This window comes from Myxocyprinus asiaticus, chromosome 42 (genome assembly GCF_019703515.2).
Source record: "Myxocyprinus asiaticus isolate MX2 ecotype Aquarium Trade chromosome 42, UBuf_Myxa_2, whole genome shotgun sequence".
In the NCBI taxonomy this organism is placed as follows: Eukaryota; Metazoa; Chordata; class Actinopteri; order Cypriniformes; family Catostomidae; genus Myxocyprinus; species Myxocyprinus asiaticus.
In genome coordinates, this window is record NC_059385.1 from 24,514,650 (window position 1) to 24,534,085 (window position 19,436).

Consider the following 19,436-nt stretch of genomic DNA (forward strand, 5'->3'; position numbering starts at 1 on the left):
AACATTTTTATTATGTAGCTTTTAAATAGATCATTGAACAGTATGAAACTGAAATACATTCTGTTGTATTTAAATGTTTTTATTTAATGTTTTATGCTTTAAATCAGTTTTTATATCACTGTAATTTTGTTTGTTTGATCTGTAAAGCACTTTGGGTCAACTTCTGTTGTTTTTAAATGTGCTCTATAAATAAAGGTTGAGTTGACTTGTAGAGTATGTACTGTATATAAATTATAGGGACATAATGGGGAATTAAAATTGCACTACATACAGCACTTCTCATTGTTCATGCATAAATCGATGACAAAATATAGACCATGAATCATCACAACATACGGGCAGAATTTTTATTCAGTTCACTGATATAAGGGACAGAATCATGGAGTATTGAAAGGAAGGGAATTCAGGAGTTCCCTGTGGATTCACACGCATCACAAGAGGTAAGGAAAAGGTGAAAAGAGAGGGGTTAAGGTAAGAGGGAAAAGAAAACGAGAAACAATATAAAAAGGCACTTCTACTCTTTCAGTAACCAGTCTGATGCACCAATCGCTGGAATTTAAAACAAAAATGGTAAGAAATAAAAACAGAAGATGAGCTATAAAAAAGACTGCAACCCGCACGGACCCGACAGAGAGAGTATGTAAACGAAGCCGGTTTCTCTGTACAACACCGGCTAGACTCGCTTCTGTCTGTGGGAATGCTCGGGAGTCCTGAACATAAAACGTTGTGTGCAAGTGCGTATGGTCAGTCTCATCTATCTGCCTTCACTCTCGTAAAAAGTAACAATGGTCACAGCTACCAGCGCCACCTCTGTGGCAAGAGCCCAAAGCTTTCTGTAGGACACCAAGGGATGCCACAGGGGGGGCACATGGGACATAAACCATGACTACAGTGATGAAACAAATGAAAAAAAAGTACTCATTGTCTTTAAAAGCAATTTCTTTCATGTACAAAAAGTAGAAGGCAGTCACCTTGAGGTCCCCGGCTTTTCTGTACCGACACCAAGGCTCAAGAGGATCGCCAAGCAAATACTAGGTTCAGTTTTTCAAGTATGGAGCAAATCAAGGTGGAGGCAGCCCCTCTGTGGCAGTGAGGGAGCAGGGCTTCTCTGTAGCTACGCCGGCTGTCACTGCACACAGAGGGGGAGTGCTTTGCCTCCACCATGGTCTAGTAGAACGTCACAATCGGCTACCAGGAGGTTTTATCTGGAATCACCATTGAGAATGGAGCAGTTTGGAGGGGGGGATTGGGAATGGTTATGTCACAAGTCTAGCAGAACCACAAAGGTTGGTAGCAGCTTCTGACTTCTCTGTAGCACATCAGAAAAACAAATATGGCCTGCAGTGACTAGGACATATCCACCTTAACAGTACACATTTTAATGTAAAACTCTTAAATTCTCATCCAATCCCTGCAGTGTAACAAATGCATTTGTTTTAAATCCAACTAAAGACAGGTTTTTAAACATTCAGCTTTTTCATGAGAGATTTTGATCCGATTTGATGGTATAGATTTTTTTTTTTTTTTTTTTTTTTTAAGTGGTCATCCTGCACTGTCCCTTTAAGCATTGGTTATTCTTGTTGGTAAAACAAAAGCTGAGGGGTTAGTGCTTCAGCCAGCAATGCAAAGCATCACAAAATCAACCTTTGACCCCCATTTGTGCCATCACTTGATCTTTCAAGCAAGTAGGTAAGGAAGGAAGGGCTGAAGAGAAGTGGGTGAAGAGGGTATCATAAAATAAGGTAAAACAAAAACCATGTGTCACCATCCAAAAACAAATACAGCAAAAGAACAGGTTTGAACTGTATGGGGAAGAGCACCGTTGAAGGGAAAAGGACATTTAAATTTACCTTTGGGAATGGGTGTGAGGTTAGGAGTGAGGTGTTTTGGTACATCTCCCCCCTCCGCGGGTTGAGTAGGTTTCTCTGTAATGCACACCTACTGCCCAAGGAAAGGAGGGGGGTTACAGATTTAGTACTTAAGCTTTTTGGGCACTTCCCACGGGAAGGACTCACGGCCAAAGTGGCCGTAGGCGGCGGTGCGCTGGTAGATGGGCTTCTTCAGGTCCAGCTCTCTGGAATTATACAGGAGACAGAGTGAGACAATTGCAATGCAGAAAGCATGACGTCCTTTCCAAACGTCAATTTAGCTTTATAACATTTAACTGCGAGACCAAACAAATGCTCAACAAGGATGGCCAGATAACCTGGAGCCAGATCTTAGATTCTTGAGTTTCATTGATCCTACAATCATTAGCCGAATTTCCACTATCGGGCCAAATAAGGGCGTGCTAGTGCGTGCCAGGGCCAGTTGCGTTCCCACAGTCACTTCATCGTGCCTCCTCCGGGCTTTCTCAGGGCCAAGAGTTCTTAATGGTAAAGGTTCGGGAAAAATAAAATAAAAATTTGCAGGCACAGTACAAATCCGTCAAAACACACAATGGACAAAGCGCTGCCCAATGAAAGAACCACTTGGGACACCACGGCAGTTACAGTCGGTGAGTTGTCAACGCTAACTTGTCTTGCTAGCGAGCTAATGTTTACATAATATAACTATTTTCTAGATAACATGATACCTCAGCTTCAGTTTTGCTCTTGCTTGTGAAATGGGCAGAGTGTGTAACGTTGGCACCAGGCGGCGTATTAAGGGCAAGTTTTAATGCAACTCTGCGGGGCTTTTGGCTCGATGGTGAGAACACAGATCTATTTTGGTCTCATGGCTCGAGTTCCGAGGCTATTGACCCCAGCTGACCAGAAGACAGCCTTGGCTTGCACTGGACCGATAGTGAAAAAGCGGCTATTGATTATGTATAACTTTTTATGCCTTTAACACTTTTGGTTTTCTGTGATGTTTAAAAAAAAATGTGCTGTAAAATTCTACTTAAAGTAAATGTCACCAATGTTAAGTTATCTAGCTGGAGGACATACTGTAGATGAGGTTGTGTGTGGCTTTTGATGGCACTGGAAGTATAAATAAAATAAAGTTTTAGCACCACTACTTAATTTGCAAAAAAAACAAAACAGGAAATTAGACTGCTAGCAAAGGCCACAAAGTATCACTATAACGGTACAATTTCCAGCTATTATTGCAAATTAAATAGTACGTCTTTTGGAGAGAAACATTTAATTAAAAGTCATTTCTGACACCAACACCATGTTGCTAAAGAATAATAACTTTTTGTGGTAAGGCTACACATATATATATATATATATATATATATATATATATATATATATATATATATATGTGTAGTCTTACCACAAAAAAAATATATATATATATATATATATATACACAGTCTGCCAGAGTAGCAGTAGTATGTCCGAATCCTCAGTATTCATAAAACAGCAAACAAGAAATAGCAAGATGACCTACTACCACATTTCTGGCAAGATTCTGAAGTGCAGATTGACTGGACACTTTCCTACCCCATGATCCCTCAGCAGCTAAAATGTTACATTCAAGTTCTGTATTAGGAAAAAAAAAAAAAAAGAGAACCGCGATTCGGACTCGCTTCAACTGTGAGTGCTGAATACACCAAGAAAGTTGTTCCTTGTGCTTAAATGGTGCTTAATTAACAAAACCAGAGTAGATTTTTGCGGTTGTTACTACGTCATATAATTGGGTCATGGGACAAAGCCCATGTTCCTGGATGATGTCCGGAATCTATTCATCCCATTCACCTGCATACCTAAAAATGTCCTTTTAAACAGCAGAAAAGTACGTTCTTCATCAAATATAGTGCATACTTTAACTACACAATTTCAGATGTAGCTTATGTCAATACAGGTCTCAAGGCAGCTATTGACTGCCTCTGAGAAACACACTTTACCTGACAATCACGCCAGGACGGAGGTCAAAGTTCTTCTTCACAATCTCCAGCAGCTCCTTTTCGCTCCGCTGGGAGGTTCCATAGTGGAAGATGGAGATGGACAGAGGGTGGGCCACACCAATGGCATAAGACAACTGATGAAAACAGAAGACAAGCACTGTAGTCTCTGTAAAGATAGCACACGCAATGTCTATTATTTAAGACCATCTAATATAAGTAAATGCTCACCTGGACCAGCACACGCTTGCACAGACCAGCCTTGACCAAAGACTTGGCCACCCAGCGGGCAGCATAGGCAGCAGAGCGGTCAACTTTAGTGTAATCCTTTCCAGAGAAAGCTCCTCCTCCGTGAGCACCCCAACCTCCATAAGTGTCCACAATGATCTTACGGCCAGTCAAACCAGCATCGCCCTGCACAATGGTAGAAATGATTAAGAGTTTAACAGCATAAAATGCCCTTTTCACCAATACTGGGTAAATTAACTGTAATCACAGCAAAAATGACTCAAACAGCTTTCTAAGTCTTCTAGGGTTCCCACACCCTTTTATTCACAGAATTTCCCTAACTTTTTAATATGTTTGTGATTACAGAATAATAATTTTAAGGAGATTGCATGCAAAAGGAGACATTTCTAGTCAATTAAATCTTTTAGTGCAGGGCATAACTGCAAAATGTATTTACTTATAGAAATCCCCCCAAAGCATGAAAACCACAATTTAAAGAATTCCTAATAGTTCCATGTTTTCTTTGACCATGGGAACCCAGTTCTCCTGACAATTGCATTGTGTTATTTTCATAGTTCAGACCTGTGGGCCTCCGATGACAAAGCGTCCACTGGGCTGTAGGTGATAGATGGTGTCATCATCAAGGTAGACACTGGGCACCACAGCTTTCACAATCTTCTCCTTCAAAGCATCACGCATCTCATCCAGACACACCACTTCATCATGCTGCACGGACACTACAATGGTGTGCACACGCACTGGAAGCATGGCACCACGGTCCTGCCTGTACTGGACAGTCACCTAGAGAAGACACAGGCTGTTAGATACATCTAAACTTTAAGGTTCAGTTTTGCCCAAACATAGTATTTTTCCACACACAAACTAATGATGCCAACAAGAGGCCTAAACATCTGGCTGACAGAAAGAGGATTATGTTTAGTTGTACTTGGGTCTTGTGCAATCTCACCTGAGTCTTGGAGTCAGGTCGGAGCCAAGGCAGGGTGCCGTTGCGGCGTAGCTCAGCCATTTTGGCATTCAGCTTGTGGGCCAGAACAATGGTGAGTGGCATACATTCCTCAGTCTCATTTGTGGCATAACCAAACATCAGGCCCTGAGGATGGAAGAAAAATAAAATTCAATAATCATCTCAGCTTTCCAAGCACTATACATGTTTGTGCACACCAGAGTTGACAGTTTAGAAAAATTCCCTAGTTCCATTTTGCAATTTCAGTTTTAGCAAGTTTTGTGCACAAATGGTTTATATTAGCCTAAACATACTAATATGTCCAAGTTCAAATTCCAAAGTTTTATTCTTCAACTGCACAATACAGCACACTGCAGTACTTGCCACCTATGAAATGTGCTATAAACTTCCCATCACTGCTAAATTGACTACATAACTCATGGCATTTATGATTCAGCTAAATAGTTACTTTTGACAATACACAAAGTTTTAGTTTTACTCATTTAGTAGTGCAGATTTATGAGTGAATCTCACGAAACCGGACCATTCTGGTCAAATTTTTTACTCCAAGAAAACACAAAAAATACAGTACATTAACGTCAATTTTTCCCCTAGGATTTTATTTCAGCAGCGGTGCTGTCCACAAGCCTGCAACACCGGACCCGTTTTAACGCACGTTGGTCGAAGAATTGATTAAAACAGGGGCATCAAACTCAATTTGAGCCTGCACCACATCAGGGCTTAATTATGCCCTCAAAGGGCCTGTTGAAAATGTTTCAACAGCACCTGCTTTGGTAGCACCCATGCAAATAATATTACATGTTATGTGCACTGAAATGCACAATTAACAGTACAGCATTGATTTTGAGATTGGGATGCAGATGAAAATTATGATATTAACAACAGCAACATCTGTGGAAAAAACAAACATCTAATTTTTTTATGGCTAAATTGAAATATTCTGACAGTGTGAGTAGGTTGTGTCTTCTTTACAGATTCCTTTCATCAGGCTCCTACTGATTAAACTACAGTCATGTCTTGGAATTTCTGAAGGCAAACAAAATAAATAACATTTTCCTACAAACAGAGAGCATTACTGATTTTACACAGATGGAAAACTGATAGCTTAGTCCATAATTATGAAAATGCACCATAGTTCTAACAATGATATTTGTAATAGTTCATGGTAACCATAGATAAAACCAAGCATGGCTCCTCACTTCCACAGTTAGTAACTATGGTTTCTATATAAAGAACTGTGGCATTTTTGTAATGAAAAAAAACATGGTACATTTTTGTAAGTGTTGTGATCTGTGAATCGCAAAGCCTTCTAATTTAAGTTTTCTTTGTCAATGCCGTTTTGAATGTGGGGGCTGTTTGTTTTAAACTAGTTATCACCACCAAGACATAAGAGTTTTGCAACAGACAATTCTGTACCTCATTCAAACGGGTTTCGCAATCCCCTCCACGCATCTCACTGGTTCGCAGGCACATTTAAAATAGTCTGTTGTTCGGTTGAGACCAGTCCACGAATTACTGCACCTGCTCTGCCCTCGTGCTGCTATAAGCCGTGTTGATAATTGACCCATGTAGTGCCATTTCATTTTGCTTTTGAAGCAAGCAAGATGCGCTCCAAAACATTCAGATGACAGGAGAAGGCTCATTTATATTCATGAGGAAAGTGCTAACTGATTGTTCAGTGAAACGTTGCAATCCCCTGCCATCCTACATTTCAGAAATGAGCTTGCAGGCCACTTGAAATGAAGTGAGTTTGGCACATGTTATGCGGTGACATAAGTAAGTACGTGTATTTGTGTGTGTATGTGGTGGGGTCTCTTTCACAGTGTACGAAGCGCACAACTGACTGGGGCTGGCAAGCATTATGTTGCATCAAGAATGTTAAAGGAACATGTGAAATCCCAAAAGTGTTGCTTATAATTCAACAGTGGCACAGCACCGCTCAAATACATATAGGGGAAACACTGAGCATCTTTTTTTTTTTACTGTAATACATGATTGTGCAACGGTAATGACAATCATCATACAAAACATTGTAAATCATAAAAATAACACTTCCAGACGCATTGTGGTAATAAGAATTGGGTGGTAAAATGTGCTTAAGTGTCCTGAAAACAATCTCACAATTCGAAAAATCTTAATGACAAGCAGGCTTCATTTTCTTTATGCACACACACACACAGTTTTTGTTTTGTTTAAGATTTGGGGTAAAATATGGCCAGGACATTTTATTGACAAGCTCATTCAGTTTAAAAAAAAACAAAAAAAAAACACACAAATTCCCCTCTATAGATAAACACACCATTTGTTGGTCTTCATTATGGTTTTGGTTAACAATATCCTTGGTGCAAACAAAACCACCTTTTGTCCAGCTCTTACCTGGTCTCCAGCTCCTACGTCTTCCTCATTGCGGTCAAGGTGAACCCCCTGAGCAATATCAGGTGACTGCTGCTCAAGAGCCACCAGCACATTGCAGGTCTTGTAGTCAAACCCTAAAATACAATAAAAGCCTCATTAAATACAAACCTATAGCTTAAAGACAAAAGATATACCTTTCCCTATGTAATTTGATGCCGCTATACCTTTGGAAGAGTCATCGTAGCCTATGTGCTTGATGGTATCCCTGACAACCTTCTGATAGTCCACTGAAGCATGAGAGGTGATCTCACCGGCCAACAAGATCATTCCAGTCTTAGCAACCGTCTCTGCCAGAAGGAGGGGTGAAATTGATAGGGGTCAGGGAACACAGTGAAGACTAAAGGGTGGATAGAAGTGTGTGGCAAAGCATAATTCGACACTCACCACATGCTACTTTGGCATCAGGATCCTGTTTGAGGTGGGCGTCCAACACAGCGTCACTGATCTGGTCACAAATCTTATCTGGAATGCAAGTGCGAGCAGTCTAATCATGATTTCCACAAATTACTGAGCATTTCAGGTAAAGCATGGTTAAACCACATTTTAATTGAAACCTGTTGTACTGGCCTCAGGGGTGGGCAAGACTTGACTTTGGATTTGCACACTACAAACCCAAATATGTTAAACTTGCAGGTTCAAAACCTGCTCAAAGCAAAAAGCAAAAAACAAAACAAAAAAAAAAAAACACTATACATTCCAGGCAAAAAACCCACAAACGTTAATAAAACAATAGATGGCAACTTTCCAGCCAAAAGGCAGTACAGCCAGAAGCATTCTCACAGTATGACTTCAGTGTAACAGGAAGTCTAGAGGCTGTTCTGGTGAAGTCAGGAGGAGACGCTTTAGTGCAATGAATAAACTGCTTTGAGTGGAAACAGATCTTCACTTAATTAACTGTTTGGCTGCCAATCTTCAACATGTTTGCCATCATTTTGTTGACTTTTGTATAACAAATTGCTTAAGTTCCTTATTTTTTCGCTTTTTGGATAAAAGCGTCTGCTAAATGACAATGGACCAAATTTTGGGCTTGAGCAATATGTTAGAGTTTGCTTCGAAACAAAAAGGCCATGCCATTTAAGAAGTGAATTCACAGCAATTTTACTACAGGATTAATTTAAGACAACCAAAAAGGGATGTGCCAAGGTGGTCGACTAGTTGTCAAACAACTGCCAAGTTGATAAGTGGGGTTGACTACTAACATTAATATTTTTATTGGTGGTGGTTTTAATGGGGGAAGCAATTCTCAAATAATTGACAACTTCTTAGAAAGCGTTTTTTTGTGATTGTAGCTTGTTGTTTAAAAGTGAATAGTCAGCATAATAAAACATTCTGCAAGAATTTTAGTCTCTTTAATGCTTTAAATTTAGTCTATTTATGCACCCCTGCTGTTTCAGCCATGAAAGCGCTGCATCAACAAAACGATCACTGTCAAGACATTAAATCCCCTGCTGTGAGGAATGCTCCTGTATTTTAGAGGCGCATCGATGATATTAAAGTCTTTCACTGATTCTGTCTGACACTGCTTAGTTGCAGTGAAAAAAAAAACAACAAGTTTAAACTGCTTGGTGTGAACTAGAGGTGTACCAGCATCATTACATTGCAGCTCTGATCAATCTTGAGCAATAAGACATTATAGTTATATAGACTATATTGGTGTTGAATATCCATTAGTTTCCATGTTTAAGTGCTGTGCTTAGGATCCGTATATCCCTCTAAAACATGTCTAATTAGGTTCACGTGAAAAAATAGCCTAATTAAACATTAATTATCCTTAACACCGAAATGACAATTCTCTCATTTACTCACCCTCGTGCCATCCCAGATGTGATTTCTTTCTGCAGAACACAAAGATGCTTGGAAAAATCTCAGCTCTGTAGGTCCTCACAATGCAAGTGAATAGTGGCCAGAACTTTGAAGCTCAAAAAAAGCATATTAAGGCAGAATAAAAGTAATCCATGTCTTCAGAAGCAATATAAGAGTGAGTGAGAAACAGATCAATATTTTAGTCCTTTTTTTAATATAAATTCTCCCCCCTTACCCAGGTGGCGATATGCACGAAGAATGCAAATCACCATAAAACAAGGGACTAATGTGGAAGTGAAAGTAGAGATTTAGACCATTTCAAGGACTGTTCGTTGGTGACGTTAAGTGACATTATTGTTCCATGAACATTTCCTGCTTGTCAAAACAGAGACTATTTAGCAGAGATGGGCCACTTCTATTAAAATGAAATTGGTAAAATAGCCAATCACCTTTTAGATACAGAAATCAGCTGTCAATCAACTCTAGAACACGCATGCGCATTAGCTATACTAGATGGTATAATTGTGTTTTACCATAATCTGAGGTAATGAAACAACTTATTAAACCAATTGTGACAGAATGACACGCCCTTCCCGTGGATCGTCTCACCCGCTCACGTGATCCCAATGAAGAGCCTCATCACTGCTGCCTTTAAACACAGAGCGTGCCTCTCCTCGGGAGACCGGTCTCTACCTGCTGGCATCTTTACAGGTCCAGGAATGGAGCGGAGAGTCTATGGTGTGAGTTAGATGCGTCGCCGGACCCGCACCCCGCTATTCCCCTCAAGTGCCGAGGCCCAGGGAAGCCAGACCAGTCGAGTGAAGCCGCACAGTGTTGTCAGATTTGACTGCTTATTTGAAAAATGTTCTTTTATCGCAATCTTGACCAACTGTTTTGGAGATTTCGGTCTTTCCTCATTCAAGTAGATAGGAGCTGCACTTTCATGTCGCTTGTTTACATAGAAAAATAGCCACCCAAACTGCCCAAGAGCATTCTAAAAACGGCCGACGAGTGGACCGACTTTCCCTGAAAAAGAGACTTTGTTGAAAGGATCCGGAAACACGTCTGGACCGTTCCAATTACTTTGTTTACATTCTTGAAATGGTCTACAGTGAAAAGGACTTAAATATTGATCTGTTTCTCACCCACACCTATCATATTGCTTCTGAAGACATGGACTAAACCACTGGAGTCGTGCAGATTATGTTTATGCTGCCTTTTTAATCTTCAAAGTTCTGGCCATCATTCACTTGCATTGCATGGACCAACAGAACAGAAATATTTTTCTAAAAATCTTTGTGTTCTGTAGAAGAAAGTCATACAAATCTGGGATGGAGTAAATGAGAGAATTTTTCATTTTTGGGTGAACAACTCCTTTAAGTAAGGATGCTCCAATCGATCAGCCACCGATTGTTAACGGACAATATTCATGTTCTATGACTCGATCGGTAATTTGGCTGATCGTTCATGTCGCAAAAGATGCACGGCTCCTTTAAGACTTCAGCAGCACTCTCATGTGCCGGAGTGTGGGGAATAGTAGCATAGTGTTGCAAGACACCAAATCTGATTCAGCAGTAACGAACGATGCAGTGGGAGAGGTATGGTGAATATTACGTTTGTGTACTGTACGGATATTGTGGCGTTTCACACACGGTCCTTATTCATGGCGGCAGCTTTGCAGTCTCCGCTGGGCATAGGCATCTCAACAATAACTTAAGTTACGAGATGTGGTGTAATTCAAAAATCTTTCAAATATCTCCCGATTAAATGACATTAACAATAGTAGCACCTGTAGAGTCCAGAATCATGCGCTTTTTCTCCACTTTCCTTTCATCTCTTGCCCTCATGAGAATCAATAACCAAAAATGTCACATTAAGTTTAATGCACCTATTATCAGTTTGTCTTCAGTTTGACACCAAGCTTCATTTTTTTTTTAGGGCTGTATATTTTAATATAGAGAATATCTTGTTAGTCTATACTTGTTTTAAAAATCTTAAAAAAAAAAAAAGGCTAATTATTTTTAAAAGGCTTATTAAAAACTTTAAGGCAAAGTGGTATTACTGGGATGAGGAAAACTCAATTAACAGTGACAGTATGCAGACAGCTTAAATATAGCCAGTTATGACAGAGATCCTGATAAAAGGTGAAATGATCAGCCGATCTGGTGACAAGAACATTGGTGATCGTCTCAGCTGTAAAACTCCTGAATGGGGCATCCCTACATAAGAGTTGTTGACCTTTACACTTTCTCCAACAACAAATACTCTGAGGTTCGCACCGCCACCTCCTCCATAAAATAGCCTCATCTAGCAGGCCTCATTATTTATATACAACAAGCGAAGTACATATGCTTTACTGCAGTACAGCGTCTGAATCTGGAATGCCCATCCCTGCCACTCCACTGCAGCCCATAGAGTAACGATCTATATTTAGGGCAGAGGTAAGCCACGCTAATCAGCTGCAGTGTGGCTGCGAAACCTCCCCCACACCATCAGTACTGTACTTAGACCTGCACTCAAGCTCATTAAAATGGCACATTGACGCAACAGTGAATGGCAGTTGAGTGAGAGGGGAAAGTTCACACCACGTGTAGTGGCGTCAAAGTCAATGGATGACAAAATAAAACATCGTCGAAATTGCTCAAAACATGACCTGTAGACTATAAAGAAGCTTAGTGATGTTCCCACAAGCAAACAAGCTTGTACTGATGTACTAAGACCAGAAACATACTCCATGCAAGCATGTATACGCATATAGCTGGCCAGTGCATTACAAGCACACACTCCTGTTGTACGTAACGTACGTTCTTGCATTCCTGCGGTGGTAAACCACAGTCCTCATTAGAGCTGTTCAGCCGTGACGTCAATTTGAAGGCAAACCTGGAAGTCTAACTCGCCAAGGGTTCCTTTGGGATTTTCCTATGGGGTATTTCAACTGAGTAAAATAAGATCAGTGGTAAACATTACTTCACAAAACATGGACGTTTTGTTCTACAACATACAGCTGTGCTCAAAAGTTTGCATACCCTTGGAGAATTGGTAATATATGTACCATTTTTAAAGAAAACATGAGTGAGCAGGCAAAACACATTTCTTTTATTTCTTATGGGATTCATATTCAACTGTAGGTTATAACAGAATGGCACAATCATAAAACAAAACATGGCAACAAAGAAAAAAATGACCCCTGTTCAAAAGTCTGCATACCGTTAGTTCTTAATACTGTGTATTGCCCCCTTTAGCATCAATGACAGTTTGCAGTCTTTTGTAATAGTTGTCTATGAGGCCCCATATTCTTGTAGGTGGTATAGCTGCCCATTCGTCTTGGCAGAATGCCTCCAGGTCATGCAAAGTCTTTGGTCGTCTTGCATGAACCGCATGTTTGAGATCTCCCCAGAGTGGCTCAATGATATCAAGTTCAGGAGACTGTGATGGCCACTCCAGAACTTTCTCCTTTTTCTGCTGTAACCACTGGAGGGTCAACTTGGCATTGTGCTTAGGGTCATTGTCGTGCTGGAAAGTCCAAGAGCGTCCCATGTGCAGCTTTCGTGCAGAAGAACGCAAATTGTCTGCCAGTATTTTCTGATAACATGCTGCATTCATCTTGCCATCAATTTTCACAAGATTCCCCATGCCTTTAGAGCTCACACACCCCCAAAACATCAGTGAGCCACCACCATGCTTCACAGTGGGGATGGTATTCTTTTCACTATAGGCCTTGTTGACCCCTCTCCAAACATAGCGCTTATGGTTGTGACCATAAAGCTCCATTTTGGTCTCATCACTCTAAATTACAGTGTGCCAGAAGCTGTGAGGCATGTCAAGATGTTGTCGGGCATATTGTAACCAGGCTTTTTTTGTGGCATTGACACAGTAAAGGCATCTATCTGGCAATTTGAACATGTAGCTCATTTTTGTTCAAGTATCGTCGTATTGTGCTCCTTGAAACAACCACACCATCTTTTTCCAGAGCAGCCTGTATTTCTCCTGAGGTTACCTGTGGGTTTTTCTTTGTATCTCGAACAATTCTTCTGGCAGTTGTGGCCGAAATCTTTCTTGGTCTACCTGACCTTAGCTTGGTATCAAGAGATCCCAGAATTTTCCACTTCTTAAGTGATTGAACAGTATGGACTGGCATTTTCAAGGCTTTGGATATCTTTTTATATCCTTTTCCATCTTTATAAAGTTCCATTACCTTGTTAAGCAGGTCTTTTGACAGTTCTTTTCTGCTCCCCATGGTTCAGTATCTAGCCTGCTCAGTGCATCCACGTGAGAGCTAACAAACTCATTGACCATTTATACACAGACACTAATAGCAATTTAAAAAGCCACAGGTGTGGGAAATTAACCTTTAATTGCCATTTAAACCTGTGTTTGTCACCTTGTGTGTCTGTAACAAGGCCAAACATTCAAGGGTATGTAAACTTTTGATCAGGGCCATTTGGGTGATTTCAGTTATCATTATGATTTAAAAAGTAGCCAAACAAGTATGTGAAAATAAATGGCTTCATACGATCACTATCCTTAAATAACTTTTGAGCACAACTGTATATTACACTTTCATACCTCAAACATGAATTTTAAAGGTGCAGTATGATAAAAGTATGCAATTCAGTATGGCACAAAATTCACATTTGAGGTATAAATGTGTGTAATATACATTGTAGAACAAAACATCAACGAATTGTCAAGCAATATTAACCACAGGCCTTATTTTACAGAGTTATCAACAGCGTAAAAGTAAAATAAAATCTAATTTATTTAAAATAACACTGGTGTTCAGAAATAATAGTATAAAAAAGAAAACTACAAAATACCTCAAAGCCAATTTAGGTATTATTTTTATCTAAATCAAGTCCATCTAGAAAGTTGTCTAAAAATCCATATTTAGAAAGTCTTTTTAGAATATCAATCAATTTGTATGTATAACCATAAACGCCTGCAGATAGAGTCCAGATATCAGAACAATTTTAGTGTAGTTGAAAATGCAAAAAGCTCAGTATAAAATAATGACGTCAGTCATTGCTGTGAGCACGCAGCACCATCTAGCGGTACACACTGAGCAGAGCAGCAAAATTAAATTATATCGCTTCACTTCCTAAATGTTGGCTATAAATGCAGTACATTTGAAACACGTCACAGAACAAAGAAATAATTAGAGATCTATCTGAATCATCATGGTAAAAGATGTTTATGATTCTCCTATTTATAATCTATCCATTATATGATTTGAAGCACCCATAACGGTCACGTATGTTCTAACATTTTATTATAAAAGCATACATTTCTGTTGACATCATGTAGCTTAGTGCTTCATGACTTACACAGAACAGTTACTGTTTGATTAAGCCAGTGTAAACATGCATGATGGATGAAGTCTACATACAATCACACTGTACAATCATACTGGAAAAATTACCAGCTTTTATATCGGTCTCAGTGTTTTTAACCTAAAACCTAGTTTCCATCCACTTTTCGCGCTGTTTTGTTATCGACAAAGTGAAAATGCATAAATGTTTGTGAAATTTGCTGTCTTCTGCCCGTTTCCATTCAAATGGCAAATGGTGTGCGTGATGACGTCATCCTTAAAACACTGTCGCATAAGTTTTGGTTTATCGCAAAAGAAATCTGCCCTTAAGCTGTTTCCATACAGAAATGTGTGTATATCGCTAATTGTGTTTCACCCCCCAGATATCCCTAAAGTTTGTGTAAAGAAAAGGCAAGTATATAGGCCTAACAATATTTTTTCATTTGGTAATTTATTTTTTATTTAATGCTTTATTCGTTTGGTCATTTATTTAATACAGGGAATTCTGCCAGCAAATTTTCAAAAGCTAAACAATAATTTTATAGAATGGGGCTGTATGTTAGCGTTCCAAAAAAGCACACTGAAGCTTTTCTCGTAGTATTGTTTATTTATTTTAAATTTAAAACATCTTTGTGCACAGAAATTACGTTTTTTGTATTGTGTGCTAATTCAGCGACTGCCGTTGATTATTTTGAATGGTGTGGAAAAGCAACTTTAAAAAATAAACAGATGGCTACCGTGATTAAATTAATCGCAAAGAGTGGCCATTCATTTGTTCTCCCTGCACTTGTTGATAACAGGTGCATGATACGAGATATTTGTGTTGGCACTCCTGGAAGTGTCATGACACAGATGTGTTTGCAGCATCGGATCTGTGCAGGTATGCCGTTAAGACCAATCCATAACAGTGCGAGTAATGATTCATGTACAATAACTTAAGGATGTGTACCTTGTTGTCATGATTAACAGAGGCTAACGATTGGGGTAAATTCTGTCATGTGACACTATTTTTACATTAATGCCAATTTTCTTGACAAAGTGTTTCCAAACCAGTTTTTCACGATATCTGAAGTATTGATAGAGTTTATGCGCTAGAGTTAAACGGAAAAACATTATGTCAACACATGACATTTTAATGATAATTTGCGTTTCCATCAGCTATATCGGTAAATGTTGATGTGCTAAACCTTTTGTCGCAAAAAACGAAAACAAAAAACTTGGAAACAGTTTGTTACATTGGAGCACGCAGCCGCACATATTTCCACACGTTCAGTTTATGAGATGGAGGGCGGCATCAAACCAAGTGCTGCGAACTTTTGTTTTTCTCTTTTATATTCAACCATTGGTGGATTGACAATGTATCTAACTACAGCGTCTGCTAATATTTTATACAAAACCTCGATTCCACGATTTAAAAAAAAAAAAAAAAAAAAAAAAAAAAAAAGTCAAAAACGTAAATTCGAATTAATCTAAAAAAGTGCCCAGCTCTACTACAAGGCTAGCAACAAAATGCATAATGCGGCGGTCCCACAGACATTTAATAGGCGGTAAACAGGCAAATGTGTCTATGGCGGAGATGCTCCAATGTGCTGAATAAACTGCTTGTGTGAGGAAACAGTTCATCACTTAATGAACTGACCGCATGTCTTCTAATCTTCAACATGTTTTACACCAAATAATTTAGGAATTAACTATGTGTGGAGTTTAATACAATAAAATTGCTGCTTTATTAGAGCTGACACGCACAATTTTGCGACAGGTAGGTGTCAGTTTACGGCTCTCGCCATTAATTGGTATGGTATCCGTAAAAGGTGATTTACTGTCGTAACACGGTAGTTGACTACCCATACTACTTCTGTCATATGTGCTTATGGCAGAAATAGTTCGAGTAGTATGCAATTCCGAACTCAGCCGCTCTCTCTACGTTCACGTACTTGCGTAGAGTACACTACGGCCCAAAAAGGGCGCGCTGACATAAAAGACAGGGGCAATTGAGCGAGACGGAAAATTGTACACCACGTATAGGGGTGTCAAAGCCCTCGAATGATAAAACGTCAAACAGCCTGCGATAACATTAACAAAACGTCGACAATAAGCAAAAACTTGTCGATGTGTCCACAAGGAAACAAGATCATAGTTACGCGTATCAACAGACATTCGTGAGTACAGAAGTAATCAGACACCGGTCTCCCACGCTAGTGAGTTAGAATAATTACAATGTAACGTAATAAGGGAAATTATGATTATTCAACCATGTACTGAATGTATTCAGTAATAGGCTTGTCTAGGCCATACGCAGCTTCATAGAGTCATACACAACCGGGAAAACCGGCATAACAACAACACCGAACGAGTCCGCAATGCACACCGAACACGTCACACGAGCCCGCCGACAACATGGCCACCACGTGTGCACTAAACATCAAAAGGACATAGCCATAATTATTGAATTTCAACGGATACTAGATGTTACTCATTTGCTTTTTATATTATATAAACAAACACGGTGGGTTGGTTGTGTTAAATAAGCCTTTTAAACCGTTCACGGCCTATACCTCAAGATCAGCTTTGGGCCTCAAATTCTGTGACAAGCGTAGCGCGTGGCCAATAAGACAAACATTCGGATCCTACATTAGCCAAATCAGCGTATATCAAAGGAAAACGCATTTTTCGTGCACATAATATTTTTTCATCCTTTCGATGTCAAAATAGTAAATGTTTTGTATTTTTGTGTGCCGATGTTTAAATATTTATAATCAGCTATTAGCACGCGCTAGCTGTACTGTCTCGCGCGTCCTTGCTACTGTTTTTACATTTAGCGCAACCTTGTGCGCCTAAGATCCGTTTTAACATGTAAACATAAAATATGCGTGTGGTGATACATACCAGGATGTCCTTCACCGACAGACTCTGACGTGAACAAAAAGCAGTCTTCATCAATCAGGGAGTTATGAAACCCGTTCATTTGCCCGTTCATGTTCGATGTATTGTTCTTTAGATCTATCTCTTTCAGGGGTTTCTGCTTAACAGATTCAGAAAATCTGCTTTTCAAACGCCGGTCTTCAAGGGTTGTTTCTGGTGATGGTCTTTCGCGGACGCTCGGTGTAGACTTGACCTCAAATGTTCACGCGACTCGAGCCGGTGTTGACGTTTATATTCCTCCCACTTCGGTCCAAACGCAAACGTCACTCGGGCGCGCCCCCGTCCATCTTCCCCTCAGCCAATCAGAAACGTCGTTAGCTAAGAAACGTTGAAAACGTTACCAAACGTCACCCTGCGCCAAGAAGGCCACACACACACATCATATTTTCTGGGCAAACAATAAACCTAACATCATACCATTTAAAACTGAACTGGTGCATTATATTGAGACTCTAAAATATATAAGAAATAAAAAGGCAAAACAAATGTATAGAATACTTGAAACCTTTTTTCTTGTTAATTCATTTTAAGTTATCCCCTGGTTTTATTTGGTTAATTATTATTATTTGTTATTGTTTTTTCTTTCTTTCTAATTTTACTCTTTGCTGCTACTATGATTGTATCAGTGAGTTCATTGTGATCCTTTGTATGTATATTTTGTTGTAAGTGTTCTTGTTCTGTAATAAAAAATGAGTAACTTTTTGAAAACACATCATATTTTCACGGTTTTGACATTTTGAACTGCTTTCACTTTTTAATACAAATAACATGATATACATATATGTCTTAACATTTATTTTTAGATAAAAGAATGAGGTTTAAAAAAATATTTTAGACAGAGAGGTGACCGGGGCTAGTTGTCACACTTCATACTCCAGTGAATTGTTCTCCATGTTATTTCTGAAAGAGAATTTCTGTATAGGCACATACCTTAAAGTTGTGGCTACAGAATGTTATTGACTTCCACTGTTACTGCCCAGGACAAATGCCCCAAAATTTAAAACGGTGGCAAAAAACAAACAAACAAAAAAGTCCTCGTACTGAATTCCTCTGTTTTTTATTGGTAACATGTGTTATAGTTCTTAATATTCTATTATAGTCGTTATAGTTATACATATTATGGCATAAAATATGAGTTGATATTGATTTAATTAGTAGGGTAAGAGGTAATAAATTCTCAGTCTTGAGAAACTGTATTATTGAAGTGATTAAATTGACGTATTTGACAGAAACTGATGAGACTCAGTTTGTTTAAAATGCTTAGAAAAAAAATATGCCCACACAAAAGTATTCTCTATAACCTTAATTTTGTACTTTATTAACAGTTATTACCACTTAAAATCTTACGTTTATAGCTTTTTAAGATAAATAAGTTCAATTAACATGAATATTTGAGAAATGAAACCAAAACTTCAAGTAATTAAAACATTTCAAGTAATGCTTAAAGCAACTTGATTTTTCCAGTTGTCTTACTTTTCTGACATTTCAAATTGGGAGTTTGAAAGTAACAAAGCACTGATTTAAATCCTGAGATACAGCCCCTGTGACAACTAGCCCCGGTCTCCCCTAATATGAAGGGCCTATGTATTTGTCTCTTTAACTTTTTAATTTGTAACACTTCAGCTTCATTTTCGAAAATGCTTGCAGAAATGACATGTACATTGGCAACGATCACTGCAGAATATTTTGGACATGCAATATGAAATGTGTCTTTGGAAATCCATTCAGTTGAGTAATAACATGTGAGATGATTATGTAATGCATTTTTCCAGGTGAGAATTTATGTAAAATGCAATAGTTTGCTTGCACTTTGTCCTTTGCCAGTGTGTAACCTACATCAGGAATGTCTGTAATTCTTTGGAGCTGCACTTTGGACTGGTTGAGCAAGGTCATTAATTGTTGTATTGCATTGTATTAAATGCAAGTCAATTAAAGCTTGTGTGCAG

General features: G+C 39.0%; 2 protein-coding genes across 2 annotated transcripts in view; one reads left to right on the forward strand and one right to left on the reverse strand.

Moving 5' to 3' along the window:
* LOC127432784 (14-3-3 protein gamma-like) overlaps window positions 1–19,436 on the forward strand; it is a 678,408-nt gene that overhangs the window by 471,469 nt on the left and 187,503 nt on the right. The window lies entirely within an intron of this gene.
* Window positions 334–17,742, reverse strand: mat2aa (methionine adenosyltransferase II, alpha a). Its single transcript, XM_051684171.1, has 9 exons — window positions 17,455–17,742; window positions 7,842–7,919; window positions 7,622–7,744; window positions 7,419–7,531; window positions 5,025–5,168; window positions 4,640–4,858; window positions 4,061–4,243; window positions 3,833–3,966; window positions 334–2,074 (listed from the first exon to the last, which is right to left on the reverse strand). The coding sequence occupies exons 1-9, from the start codon at window positions 17,543–17,545 to the stop codon at window positions 1,972–1,974; spliced, it is 1,188 nt and encodes a 395-aa protein (XP_051540131.1). The 5' UTR covers window positions 17,546–17,742; the 3' UTR covers window positions 334–1,971.

Bases quoted from the DNA above. Each gene is read 5' to 3' on its own strand.
- mat2aa (XM_051684171.1), bottom strand. From the start codon at position 17,545: ATGAACGGGCAAATGAACGGGTTTCATAACTCCCTGATTGATGAAGAC. The intron at 7,920-17,454 runs GTATGTATCACC...CTTGCATTCCAG, and splicing joins TGTCGGTGAAGGACATCCTG to ATAAGATTTGTGACCAGATC. The intron at 4,859-5,024 runs GTGAGATTGCAC...TGTCTTCTCTAG, and splicing joins GACCTGACTCCAAGACTCAG to GTGACTGTCCAGTACAGGCA.